Source organism: Nicotiana tabacum, chromosome 15 (genome assembly GCF_000715075.1).
Source record: "Nicotiana tabacum cultivar K326 chromosome 15, ASM71507v2, whole genome shotgun sequence".
NCBI lineage: Eukaryota > Viridiplantae > Streptophyta > Magnoliopsida > Solanales > Solanaceae > Nicotiana > Nicotiana tabacum.
Window position 1 is genome coordinate 120,798,832 of NC_134094.1, and position 14,727 is coordinate 120,813,558.

At 37.4% G+C, this 14,727-nt stretch overlaps 2 protein-coding genes across 9 annotated transcripts; one reads left to right on the forward strand and one right to left on the reverse strand.

Moving 5' to 3' along the window:
* Positions 1-235: 235 nt before the first annotated feature.
* On the forward strand, positions 236-5,433 carry LOC107812511 (uncharacterized). 7 transcript variants are annotated; one of them, XM_075231211.1, is made up of 11 exons: positions 236-289; positions 528-578; positions 692-773; positions 1,076-1,190; positions 2,882-2,918; positions 3,049-3,118; positions 3,197-3,301; positions 3,795-3,945; positions 4,443-4,525; positions 4,834-4,927; positions 5,020-5,433. In XM_075231211.1, the coding sequence occupies exons 1-11, from the start codon at positions 251-253 to the stop codon at positions 5,105-5,107; spliced, it is 915 nt and encodes a 304-aa protein (XP_075087312.1). In that variant the 5' UTR covers positions 236-250; the 3' UTR covers positions 5,108-5,433. The 7 variants fall into 7 exon arrangements, with proteins under 7 accessions (XP_075087312.1, XP_075087313.1, XP_075087317.1 ...); XM_075231216.1 differs by lacking the exon at positions 236-289 and adding an exon at positions 303-449 and having other exon boundaries at positions 528-610; XM_075231213.1 differs by lacking the exon at positions 236-289 and adding an exon at positions 304-449.
* Positions 5,434-6,676: 1,243 nt separating this feature from the next.
* On the reverse strand, positions 6,677-9,485 carry LOC107812518 (uncharacterized). 2 transcript variants are annotated; one of them, XM_016637658.2, is made up of 3 exons: positions 9,292-9,485; positions 7,092-7,896; positions 6,677-6,978 (listed from the first exon to the last, which is right to left on the reverse strand). In XM_016637658.2, the coding sequence occupies exons 2-3, from the start codon at positions 7,839-7,841 to the stop codon at positions 6,943-6,945; spliced, it is 786 nt and encodes a 261-aa protein (XP_016493144.1). In that variant the 5' UTR covers positions 7,842-7,896; positions 9,292-9,485; the 3' UTR covers positions 6,677-6,942. The 2 variants fall into 2 exon arrangements, with proteins under 2 accessions (XP_016493144.1, XP_016493136.1); XM_016637650.2 differs by having other exon boundaries at positions 6,677-7,896; positions 9,292-9,481.
* Positions 9,486-14,727: the final 5,242 nt, after the last annotated feature.

Genomic DNA, 14,727 nt, shown 5'->3' on the forward strand with positions numbered 1-14,727 from the left:
TGGCAAATCAAGAAAATGATAATGAGAGAGTATAAAGTTCACTTGCTTTTTCATATGTTTGTCCCTTAGCTTCCACCTAAAGAATTTCCAAGTTGGTGAGCTAATAGCAATATATGCTCACTTGTTCAAATTCTTGATCATTTATGTGATTCTTAATGTATAACAATGTGGTAATGATGATAAATTAGACAATTGAACTTCACTTTTTAAAGTTAATGGGTACCCATCAATCATCAAAATACATAAACAAATGATTGAAAAGAAAGATATTTTCTTTTATACCAACTTGGTATTATTCTTTCTTATTTTCAGTAATATTCTTGAAGCTGTAGTTGTGCTTATGGCATAGATTCTTTTCCATTCTGTAAAAACTAGAACTCTCTTTAGGGAAAATGGACGGATGAATTGTGATTTTGCTGGTTTTTTCTTTTGATTCTCTTCTTTCCGCGGTTGAAAAGATTGCATGCTTTTGTTTTCCATTTGCTTTACATTCCTTTTCATTGATACCCTCCATATTTCTTTATCAGTTTCTAGGTGGTGGTAGTAGGCACAATTTGCAGCTGTTTCTCACATACTTGGTAATTTTTGCATATTCACATGTTTTATTCGAGTTGGTACCTACTCCTTTTGTGTATAAATAGTGCATTATTACATTCTCTTGTCTTCAACTCATCTCAGTTCATTATTGTAGGTGGCCTTTCAAAAGTATAGTGAAGGCTGTGTTTCATTTCTGAAGGCAGATATGAGTTACATGAATCCTTCTATGGGCTCTGGTTAGTAGCAATTTTTAAGTTTTTCTTTCTTTTATGTTCTTCACCAAACTTTGCATTATGTCATCCTTTAGAAGTATTATAATTAGTTTAAGGACTTTTGGCCTTACTATCACTATCCACTGAGATTCAATACTTTGTCACTTCAATTTGTAGGAGAAAGAAACTACAGAGCTTAAGGCTTTTTGGCTTTAAATTTGTGAAGCTACATTCACATTGTGCTAGTTATAATGAGATTAGGACACATTTTTCTCCCTTTAAGCATTTGCCACTGGAATAATTTAACTTGGTTAACAATATTACAGGAAGTCGAACGGCTAGGAGGACTCTGGAGTTTGGGAGGACATATGTGGTGAGGCCTAAAGGAAAACACCAGGCTACAATAATTTGGCTGCACGGCCTTGGTGATAATGGCTCAAGGTAGGTTCTTTTTTGCTTTTAAGCCGAACATTCTATGGTTAAATTTTAAAAAAAGAGTGTCACATTTATACATTGTTGTGCTTCCTTAAGCCAAACTTTCTCTAATCTGAAGCAAAGGAATTGGATAAAGTACCCAAGATAAGACATCACTTTAGTGTATTTCCTGTCTTCTGCACTTCTTTATTGCCTTTGATTTCCTTTGGAGAAACCTTCAAATAACCTGTTTCTTTCCTTCATTTGTGTCACTTTCAAAATGTAAAAGCAACTACAAAAATAATGGCATCACTCACTAGCCAGATATTCTGTTCCCTTAGTGGAGTTCACTGTACCAACTGTTGGAATAAAGTTTCTAAAAGAAGTGTGGGATGATTGACAAAGCAAGAGAAGTAAAATTGGTTAACAGAATGTCAACGTTTTGACATATCCTATAAGGAAGTCATTCAATGTTAAATGTTATTTTATCTTACTTCTATGTTAAGATTCTTGGTTAACTAGGATAAAGGAGAAAATGCAAAGCAACCATTTTTAGTTTTCTACCTAAAGAAAATTCAAGCATTTCTTTCTCTATTCTAGTGCGACTATGCATGCTTGCATTGAGCCGAGTGTTTATCGGAAATAACCTCTCTACCTGCACAAGGTAAGGGTAAGGCTTCGTACATACTACCCTTCAGAGGCGAAGCCAGGATTTGAAGTTTATGGGTTCGGGATATTTGTCTGTTTAAGTTACTGGGTTCCAAATTGATAATTTGTTCATATTTAATGGATTTCTTAAAACAAATACATAGTTTGAACCAAAGCTACTGGGTTCGGCCGAACCCGCGTCTCGCATGCTAGCTCCGCCCCTGCTACTAGGGGTGCTTATCAGACGGATCGTGCAGATAATTACGCTTAACGGTTCGGCTTAACGGTTATCGGATTATAAATATAGTAATCCGCTAGTCATCCAATAAGACAACGGACGGATTGATATCGGATTAACAATTATCAGGCGGCTTATCGGCTAAACCAAATAGAAATTTTTTGAACAATCATTCAATCAATACCAAACAGTTTCAAATCAATACCAAATTTTTAATACCATCTAAGATCTAACCAAACAGTATTTTTTAATTGAAGAGTCTTCAAGACAACTCATACTGTCATACACGTATTAACCAAATTTTTAATACCATCAAAACTACTTGTACAGACATACACGTATTAATCATTGAGATTTCGATTTTTCGACTTCTCAGTTTTCAGTTCAAGAGAGAGACGAGACTGACGACTTTTCTGCCTCTGATGGCTGCAGACAATTGAGAATTAGAAAATAGAAATTAGGGATTTAGCCATTTAGGGTTTCAATAGTACTTTATATATATAGGGGTAAAAGTGTAAATATAAAGTCTTAACGGGTTAACGGTTTACCCGATAAGAAAATTGAGTAATCCGCCCCTAAACCGTTAAGCTGATAATTATAAAATCTCAATTCGTTCACCATCCATTACCCCGATAATCCGATACCAATAAGCCAATAAGCTATCGGTTCGGTTCGGTTAACAGTTTCAGTTCGATTTTGAACAGTCCTACCTGCTATCCTCCCCATCTCACTTGTCGGATTACACTAGTTATATTATTGTTGTTGTTGCACCTAAAAATAAGTCAAGCAATGTTTTGTAGTGTCTGCTAATTTTGCTTGTTTCTTTTTGCAGTTCTTCTCAACTCTTGGAAAGCCTATCTACTCCTAATGTAAGTGGTGAATGCAGATAACTAACTTTTTTGCTTTGTGGTTAGGGTGCATTCTTGCAATATTGCTTTTCAATTGAGGTATATTCTTCCTTGTCCTAGACTATAATTGTTCCCTATATGATCTTTGCAGATCAAATGGATATGTCCAACGGCTCCTACTCGTCCTGTGGCTATGCTTGGTGGTTTTCCTTGCACTGCATGTAAGAATTTACCTGAAAACTACGACGCGGTCACCTTTATAACTTCCATTTTAAAAGGGACTCTGCATCTTATTCCAGGGTTTGATGCGGGAGAACTTTCTGATGACACTACTGATGATCTTGAAGGCTTAGAGGCTTCAGTTGCACATATCGCGAACTTACTGTCAACTGAACCAGCTGACGGTAAGTTCTTCGCCATCCTTCATTATAAACTACTACTCTCTTTGTTTCAAAAAGATTGACACTATTTCCTTATTAGTCTGTTTAAAAAAGATTGCACCTTTCAATATTTCCCGAATAAGAAGCATTTATAGCCACATAAATGTTATGGTAGGTTTCAAACCACAAGTTTCAAAAGTTTTACAACCACACAAACGTTATGACTTATTTAAGACAACATATCTCAAAAGTCTTCCCTTATTTATTAAAGTTTGTGCCAAGTCAAACTAAGATAATCTTTTTGAAACGGAGGGAGTATAGCTTAAAGAGCTGGTATAGCTTAAAGAGCTGGTATATCCTCTGTATTCTTTGTCTCAAAATCAATTCACTAAGATGATGAATACTAATGTGAATGCTCAGTTGGTCAACTACTTCTCACAGGCTCATAGTGTTGGCTTATTTGTCCTCCTTGTATTAATTCCTTTTTCTGATTAGCAATTTGCTACGTCTTACACAGTTAAACTTGGTATTGGAGGCTTCAGCATGGGTGCTGCTACCGCACTCTACTCAGCAACTTGCTTTGCACAGGGAAAATATGGAAATGGAAACCCTTACCCTGTCAACTTGAGGGCTGTCATAGGTCTCAGTGGGTGGCTTCCTGGTTCCAGGTGTGCAAATCATTTTTCAAACTATATATAGCTCTGTTGATTCTCTCTTTTTTTTCCCTCCCTTTTCTGCTAGAGGATAATATGGTTTATCACATGACTTAGGCTGGCGAAACTAGTAATTTCTTCAAGGGTATTCAAATTTAAAAAAAGTGAAAAAAATTTACGACAAAGGGTGTTCAATATGTGTTATATACCTCTAAAACGTAATATTTTACCTATGTATACAGTGCAATTTTCGACGAATGGTATTCAGTTGACCACCTTTATAACCATGTGGCTTCGCCACTGGCCCTAGGTATTGAGCCAAATTTATGTCCATTAATAGTGCGGAATATATTCTATTAAGTTAGTTTCTTGAATTATAAAAGCTTTTACTACAAAAAGGAGAGGGAAGGAAGAGTCATTTAAAAACTCTTTTCTCCTGTGTTTTTCTTTTCTTTTCTTTTTTTGCTCTACAAAACAAAAGTACTTTGGAGTTAACTACTGATATTCTGCAGGAATGTGAGGAACAAGATTGAAGGATCGCATGAGGCTGCAAGATGTGCTGCATCTTTGCCCATTCTACTCTATCATGGAAAATGTATGCACTTCACTTGCAAATTTTGGTTTTAAAACCTTGTGAGTTCTTATGAATAAGGCTATCTTAACCTTTATCGAAAACAACTTCTCTACTCCCTCGGGGTAGAGGTAAGGTCTACGTACACACTACCCTCCCCAAATCTCACTTGTGGGATTTTACTGGGTTATTGTTGTTGCTATCTTAACCTTGCTCCAAAGAGGCCTCTTGATGTTTTCAGCTATTAGTGCAAATTGACTAATGTAACTCATATGAAGTATGTACAATGTCAACCTCCATATCCATCTTACACTATTATTTGTACTTGTTAGGCGATGAAGTTGTTCCTTATAGATATGGAGAGAGGGCTTACCATGTCTTGAGCTCAGCTGGATTCAGGAATCTTCAATTCAAAGCCTATGACGGGTAACCCTTCTTTTTCTCTCGCAACAAAATTGTACTTCTCACGATTTAAGAAAGAGTTGTCTAAATTACACCAACTTATTCGCGATCTGCAGGCTAGGCCATTACACAGTGCCAAAGGAAATGAGTGAGGTTTGTAATTGGTTAACTGTAAGGCTTGGACTTGAAGGTTCACGACGATAAACACTACATAACAAATATTTCATGTTCAACATATATAGCTGAAGAAAAAAAGAAGAGCCTTGGTATATTATACAGTGTATGAGGTCTGTAATTGGTTAAGTACAAGGCTTGAACTTCAGAGTTCCTGATTGATAAATTGAAGTCCATCACAAAGATTCGTCATCAGAATGAATAGCTGATGATAAATGCATTGGAAAGAAGTAACAGAGAGGAGTACACAGTTTTCATATAGTTAATAGTTGTATTATGTTGAATGCTAGGATTTAGTTTCCAGTTTTGACATAAAATCTTCTGCATAATAAAGTTTTGGATGTTTGCTATTTTCATTCATTTGTAGACACAAACTTGACATTTTTTTCTCTTCAATTACAGTTTTGCTTTCCAAAGTTCTGTTTATTCAGCAAATTAATCTAGGTGTGGATGTTGGGTGTGGTTGTGTATATGTGTACACACATTAGGGGTTAGTACACTAAGATTTAAGGTCATTTCTTTAAATTGCTCTCCGTTTCTATGTTCATAGCCTTCGCCTTCGGGTAGCTTCATCGATTTAACGAACACACAGATACCATGTATATAAAATGTGTTAAAAATATTTATTTGACTTCGGCAGTTTTGATTTAAAGAGACTAAATATAATGTGCTGATTCGGGTTAAATACAAAGATAAAAACAGAACAAAATACGAAAATATTAGTTGGATGTTTGAACATAAGAATTGTGAAATTTCGGAAAAAAGTAAAAAAAAAAAAAAAAAAAATTAAGTAAAAATGATATTTGAAAATTAGAATTGTGTTTGGCTATGCATACAATTTTGGAAAATAACTTTTCTGATTCAATCTCTAAAGGATAAAACAGTAAAGACGCTAAGAAAATAACCACTATCCTTGTGAAGGTTGTAGCCAAGAAAAGAATTTACGAATGTTTCTGAAACTTATCCACAATAAGTACAAAAACTGGTAAATTATTCATGACAAGTTACCACATGGAGCACCAAGCTTCGTTAAGGCTTTCTTTTTAATGTTAGAAAGTCTAAATGGTTCATTTGTCATAATTCAAGCTTCTTATGACATCCCAGTTAAGGTAAATAATTAGCAAAATTGTCAACACCATTTCATCTTTTCAACCTTTACAACTTTCAAGAATCAAACTCATTTAACTACCTAAGTTTCACTTTGATGTTATATATTTTCCATTAAAGTAACCCAAAAATACATTAATTTAATGTCTCTCTTCTTCACAAGTAAAAGGATTATAACTCACATCAAAATTCAAACTCAAATGTTCAGTCAAAACCGTCATATAAAATGCAACAGAAAGTGTCACTTGGACAGCGCCCAATGTCTGCAAATAGAATTATGACTGGAAAAGCAGGAAGATACTATTGGAACCCACTGTACGCTCTAGTAAATTGAGTTTCATTCCAACACACGGCCTTCTAGGATATGTAGAAGAAAGATTTGCAATTATATCGAAGTTGAAACTTGGATTTTAAGAGGAAAGAATGACATGGACCAACACTATAACAGTCCGTAATAAGAATGCAAGAGATACCACGAGTAACAATGTTCACTTGAAGATAAAGATGAGATGAATTGCGGAAGGGGAAGTTCCTCCATTCATTGTTGATTAGCAGAAATACAAACTAAAACTAAAAGCCATGAGCTAAACTCTATAGTTATAACCAATTGCTAAATTCATCTGTTCCGTCTCCGTTCCCTAAATGAGCTAGGCCTGCGCCTCCATGACAGATTTGTGCTTCTTGTAGCTGATGGCCTTGCCTCGTGGTTATTAGACCTTGATGCTGATCTTCTAGATCCCCTGTTTTAAGACATAGCACTACTCGTTGATTGATAGGCGCTCCCACCAGCATAGCTAGGAAACTCATCCCATTCACATGCCGAAGACACCAAAGAGAACTCATTCAGGAAAGAGAGCGAGAGCTCAAATTCAAAATCCAATAACATATTTATGTTTTCATTTAGTACCTCCTCAGCCTCTAAGTAACCGTCTAACAGGTCAAATTGACCATCGTCGAGAGGCAGCTCAGTTAGAAAGTCATATCCAGGAAAGTCATCACCAAATGGTGCCTGATATGCACTAAAAGCATCTTCTAAGTCCCTTTGTAGCTCCAACCTTGTCCAGTCAGACTGTCGGCTAGGGTCAGCCTCAGATGGCCTCTCAGAGGGATGTTCACTCCTTGCATGCTTTCTTAGCTCAGCATAATTACCGGTGAAATTGCAAGTCTCCAGGGCACAACTCCTTGTTTTGGAGTTCATGAAATTACGAGCAGCCTCTACAACAATCCAACCTTTGACATGTCCCCTGCAAAGAGGGCAAACAAGCTCAGGTTGCTGCGGCACATGAGACCTAGGTGCTCCTGATAATGCTCGCCCCCAACTTCCTCTGCGGAACGCAGATCCTGATATATTATCTCCCTCTGGTTGAGCTCCTACAACAGATGACTTACAAAATTGATCAAAACAATTAGAATGTCGATAACTTGTGTCGCACATATAAGGCCGACAACCCTTGTCTTGTGAAGAACAAAGTAAAAGGACAGCATTGTGTGGATGCTCCATACATATTGGGCTCCTAGCTTCTTCCCATTCTCTTTCATTCCCAATTGGTGGCAAAGATTTCTGGGACTCGAGGTCAGAATTCTTTGAGCTGCAAGCATAAGGAGATACGTTTGCCCGGTTGAAGGAAAAGGAATTCATCCTTCTATCTTTCGGCATGTTGAGATGATGGGATTCACTGGACAGGCTTCTACTTCAATGCACCAATGTAATTCTGAAATGAGAACAGCAAGAAGATAAATAAACGATTACAGGTAACCATGAGGATAGGGGTGCGAAGGACAGCAAGAAAGGAAACATGTTCGACAATGTACTCTCATTTGAATATTTCATGACAAAAAGAATCTGCAATAACTTTTCCCCCTTTTCTTGTAAACAATTACGTCTGTGGACCCAAAAGCTAATTGAAAAAAAATAATAAAAAAAAAAATTAAACCATAGACGCTAGAACAACAGGCACTGAGCATTAACAAAAAGTCACATTAATATCCACATTGTCAATTTACAGTTAAAGGTTTCTTCTCTTTGAGGGTGTTCTTCCTCCCTCACACTCTTTGCTCTTAAGGTTTACTCATATTAACTCCCACCTATTACTAATATGATTACTTACACTGAACCACTTGGGGTAATAGATCCTGTCTACATGATTCATAAATCCCTAATATGGTCTACGTCTGATTATTCAAGAGCGTGCACATTAAAATCCTCACACACATTCATGCAACCAGGGGCGGACCTAGAGCAATGAATACGGGTTCCCGGGAACCCAGTAACTCTTGCGTAGACCCAGTATTTATATTAAGAAATTCACTAAATATTTGTAAATATCTAATTGTGAACCCAGTTATTATTATATATTAATTTGAAATTACGGTAGGAACCCATAATCCTCAAATGCTGAATCCGCCTCTGCATGCAACAAATACTACTACTGCTGCTGCTGCTGCGTCTTAGTCTGAAACTGGTTCGCATCAGCTATATGAGTCCTCCATATCCATTCTACTCCATTTGAACATGTTCATTCCGACACTCAGTACTTTTTCTATAAAGGTTTCTCTAGCGTTAGACCAGAATTGGTATATGTGTATAGCCTATATATATAGATCTTCTACTTCCATTATGTTATGTTCTTCATCTGCATGTACCGGACAGACCATAGATCTTTTAAGACAACTTTTATTATGAATATCCATACATGCATCCAGAGTTACATGAATTAGGCTATTTTCCAGCGAAATTCAGAAAGGTTAAAACAGCTTAAGGCTTAGTTATTGTTATTTACTCTGCTAATCATCATTAAATAAATAAAATAAACAATATCATTCAGCATCCACCAACTGAGGATCAATTAATTAAGCTTAAGGCTTAAATACTATTATTACTCTGCCATTAGGTTCCGTGATTGTCAAGAGACTTTTCAGTTTCGCTAGTAATTTTTGTTCGACAGAATTCACAGAACCACTTTTTAGAAAACCCTAACTTGCCTTTTAAGGTAAATTAGAATCAAACAAATAACAGAAGAGAAGCAAACAAACGATGACAAGTCGAAACTCAAAACTCAAAACTCAAAAGATACAAAATTACATAGACTTTACAGAAGTTAACGAACCTGCGAACTAGGTATTTGCTAGGCGGTGATTTGAACTGTGACGAGGTTGGAGCTTCTTCACAGAAGTTTCCAGAAACAAAGAGGAGGACAAAGGATTTTGAAGAGGATGAGAAAAGTCGGAAATATTTATATGGAGTACAGAAAGCGGGAAAGGACCAAACACTCCTTTAGCCAACGCAGCGGCGCTGAGCCAACGGCATAGGCGAGAGGGGTGCAAATAACTTTTTATAGTTTTTAGAGTTTGCTTCAAAATCAAATACGTAAGAGTTCCAAATTTGTTACCGTTTTGAAAATTTTAAACAAACTCACGACCCGTTTGATTTTGCCAAAATAAATTTGGATTTTATTTGGCAAACATATGTTTGATCGTAGATTTTACCTATATTTTGATCAAATCCCAAAATGGACCAAAATATCATTATTATATTTTTAAAAAATTACCCCAAACTTTTATATTTTATAAAAGAACCCGCCATTTATTATTTTGTAACAATGTTGTTTCGTCTTCTTGGTCACATGATAGTGTATCATGTAGTTCATTATAAAAATGATAATTTTGTATCAAATTTATTTATGTTCAGGACTATAGTTTGCGATAATATAATAAATGTTATTGATAATGGTACTATTGAGTATTTGTTATAATTTTTAGAACTTGTGGGTATATGTCATGTTTCATGTTTTTCCAAAATAAATTTGGGAAATATGTTTTGAAAACTGATGTCCAAACACATTTTCATCTTCAAACCAAACTTCACCCAAATTAGATTTTTCAGAACAAATTTGGGAATTTATGGCCAAACGCTAGCTTAAAACAGGAAAACTGAGTTTGCAGAAAATCAAACAATTTCCACCTCAGTTTTCGCAAAATTTGAAAGATTTTTTTTTGTCTATGTTATGTTGAAAAATAATTTTTATTAAATTCCTTTCACAAAAAATCTTCCTTAGCATTTTGACCCGAAACATCGTGAATCACAAACTACATAAAGAAAAATCTAATGTCTCTATACATCAGAGTCTAACAAGTAAAAATACAGAAGATAATGGACATGAGAAAGAGTAGAAGGGGACTCCAAGGTCTGCGGACGCGGCAGATATACCTTGAAGTCTCTAAAGTTGTCCCGCCTCACTGATAGTGCGGCTGATAAGGTACACCCGGATCTGCACACGAAAAATATGTGCAGAGAGTAGCATGAGTACACCACAATCGGTACCCAGTAAGTGCCAAGCCTAACCTCGGTCGAATAGTGACGAGGTCAGGTCAGGGCCCTACTGGCAAATATATAATAAAAATAATATAGAGTATAATACCGCAATAAAATAAAGGCTGAAATTTAACAACAATGAAATCATAGAAGGTAACAGGTCAGTACACAGAAATCACAATAGGGGACCTCCCGAGATACCATCTCGTAGTCCCAAACGTAAATGTTCAGGGGGATCTCCCATAATACCGTTCCGTAGTCCCAAAGTAAATATGCAGTACATGGGGATCTCCCAAAATACCGTTCCGTAGTCCCAAAGTAAATATGCAGTACAGGGGGATCTCCCGGAATGCCGTTCCGTAGTCCCAAAGTAAATATGTAGTACAGGGGGATCTCCCGAAATACCGTTCTGTAGTCCCAAAGTAAATATGCGGCGCGAATGATAGAAAACTACATCACGAAATTCTTACAATTTAGACTAAGTACCAGGGAAGAAGCGGGAAATTCACTAAGCATGCTGCACAGAATTCACGTAAACAATTAAGATACGTAGACATATTGGATTAGACTAAACATGATAGCTACACATATTGGAATAACTCAATTAAGAATGAAAATAGATTAGTACTCATTAAAATGGTATAACTCAAAATAACAGGAAAACATATTGCTGCTCAGTAAGAAAAATCGGGTTTTACCACAACTAGCCCGTGTACGTACTCGTCACCTCACGCACACGGCGCTCACATATCACAATAGTTCCAAATCTTAAGGGGGATTTTCTCTCACACAAAGTTAGGCAAGCCATTTACCTCGAACCAAGCTCAATCAATTGGTCACAATTTCTTTCCCACGAATATCCGGCTCCAAATGGCCCAAATCTAACCAAAAGCAATTACATATCATAAATACAACCAAAATAGACTCACCTAATTAATGAAATCAACACTTTAACAAAAATTCCGAAATTAACTCAAAACTTGTCAGTGGGGCCCATGTCTCGGAATCGGGTAAAAGTTACAAAATAGGAACGCCCATTCCACCACGAGTCTAACCATACCAAAATTCTAAATTCTGATAACAATTCGGCCCTCAAATCCTCAAATTTATCCAAGAGAGTTTTTAAACTTTTCCAACTTAATTCACCAATTAAATGATAAAAATAACTATGGATTCGGGTAATTTAACTAATATTGAGTTAAGAACACTTACCCAATTATTTCCTCTGAAAATCTCCCAACAATCGCCTCAATCCGAGCTCCAAATCGTTAAAAACAGAAAATGGGACCCATTTTCTGAACTTAAACTTTCTGTCCAGGCCTCTTTTCTTTGCGAACGCGACAGGTCTCTCGCGTTCGCGAAGCACAACTCGACTGCCCACAAATTTAACCCTTCGCGAACGCGACCACGGCTTCGCGAACGCGAAGATTTACCAGCTCAAACCTTCATGAACGCGACCACCACCTCGCGAATGCGTAGAACAAGGACTTGGGGTCCCCAATAGCCTCACTCCTCTTCGCGAACGCGACACCACTCAGGCGTTCGCGATGCACACACAGACCATACCTTCGCGTTCGCGTCCTCCCCTTCGCGAACGCGAATAACAAAACCTCACACTCAGAAAACACTCTTCGCGAACGCGTCCTACTCCTCGCGTTCGCGATGCTTCCACTATCCACACCTTCGCGAACGCGAAGAACAAACTTCTGCAACAAAAACCAGAAAAAATCTGCTATTTCTCTAAGTCCAAAAATGACTCGTTGAGCATCCAAAACACACCCCAGGCCCCCGGGACCTCAACCAAACATACCAACAAGTCCTAAAACACCATACGAACTTAGTCGAACCCACAAATCACATAAAATAATGCTAAAATCACAAATGATCCTCCTATTCAAACTTAAAGAACTTAAAACTTCCAAATTCGACAACTGATGCCGAAACTAACCAAACCACGTCCGATTGACCCCAAATTTTGCACACGAGTCATATTCAACACTATGGACCTATTCCAACTTCCAGAATCGGATTCTGACCCCGATATCAAATTTTTCACTACCGGCTCAAAACTCTAAAATTTTGACTTTCGCCATTTCAAACCTAAATGAGTTACGGGCCCCCAAAACACATTCCGGACACGCCCCTAAGCCCAAAATCACCCAACGGAGCTAACAAAATCGACGGAATTTCATTCCGGAACCGTCTTCACATAGTTCTGATCACGGTCCAAATTCTAAGACTTAAGCTCTCATTTAGGGACTAAGTGTCCCAAAACACTCAGAAACTTAAAACCAATCATCCCGGCAAGTCACAATAGCAGAAATAGATATGAGAAAATCAGTTAATAGGGGTTCGGGGCTCTAACTCTCAAAATGACCGGCCGGGTTGTTACATTAATACTATATTACAAATTTTAATTTCACAAAAGGAGAATTTAAACTCATAAGTATTTCACCACAAGGACCTCGTCCTTATATAATTTTCATTGCGGCTTATAGCCCAATTTAATTATTTCACACCATATAAAAAATGCGAGGATCTCGTCCTCAACTCTGAATCACAAGTTTTTTTGCACATTGTGCCAACTGAAATTTTCAATTTCCTTTCTTTCTTCTTTTCAATAAATTTCGTAAATATTTTTTTTTTCTCAATACATAATGAACCCTCATACCGGTAGGGCATATAATTCATAAAATTGAATTCAATTATTCCGAAATCACATCGAAATTCACTGTAGAGAGTAATAGAAAGTCACTTTTGGACTCAAAGCACACAATAATGTATAAAACAAAAATAATACACACAGACTAACACCATAAAATCTCCCAACAGGGATAAACACGGGAGTGGAGTACAAATTCACTAATCCACCATATATAAGGAGCATGAAAGGAGTTCTCACCTCGATAATCGGAATCGAATCAAAATAAGAATGGTGCTCCTTTTATTATAAATTAAATCATACCTATAACTACACCATCTAGTGTATCGACCTCAGCCAATTCATAGCAATTATATCAACGGGTCGGGCCTCTGCCTCTTAGGCGCCCTCTACCCGTCTATCCTCCACCCCTAACTGGCTATGCACGTGGAGTATTAACTGGAATAAAGCTTGTAACCTAAGTGTTCTGATGAAATCTACCCCTCCCAAGTCTGGGACAATTTCTCTTGATATGTCTAGTATCACCACTCTCATAACAACCTCTCTGCGGGCGCGACTGCTCATACTGAATCTCTGCCGGATAACTGGAACCACTGTAAGAACCCCGTGCCGGTGGTGCATTAAAAGAACTTACTGTAGCACACCGAATATTCTGAAATTGTTTCTGTGACCCCGTTGGTACTCAAATGTAGAAATATTAAGGACGCGGGAATACTGCAAGCCCCAACATCATCCCATACAAATCTCACCTCTTAATCATATACGAGTTTCGAAAAACCATTCATTATCACATAAGTATATCTCAGGCCAAAACTGATATAACACATGACCCCGCAATCTGATCGTTGATAGTGGACTCCCCTCACTTGGTGCAAAGTCATATGACACATTCCGATGATCCACAATACTAACCTTCATTGCTCGTAGGACACCGGTCATAAGACACCTCAAGCCATTTATTTGGCGCATGTCATCCTCGTGACAGTTAAACTTGCTTTATCCAGTGCCTTGGCTGCTAATATGTACCCTTCGCTAAATAGAAATCATATATGAACTACATAGTCTCTAATACCACCATCTTCATATATATATCCACCCCGTGACCCTACCACGATTGTGATGATTAGGCAATTAATTAAACCTTCTTAAGATCATACTTATCAACCAGATGTCAGAACCTGCTGCACCCCCATGTGCACAACTGAATGATCTCTAAATATTTCCGCATCCTCGATTTGGACGATACGTTGCAACAATGGTTGAACAACCCTGGCACCCTTATAACCCCTCTGTAGTATCACAAACCGTTGGCGCATAGTTGATACCGAATGCACAATTTCATATACGATTGGATGCAAAAGAACATAAGATATATGCTTCAAGCTAAATAAATGCCGCACGATAAGGAATGAAAGACGTGATTGTTTTCCTACTAGCTCTATAGCCTCTCGAAAATAAGTACAGACGTTTCCGTACTGATCCGCAAGACTCTACTAAACTCGTTCGTGACTCGTAGAACCTATGAACCTAGAGCTATGATACCAACTGTCACGAAACAAAAATCCCACC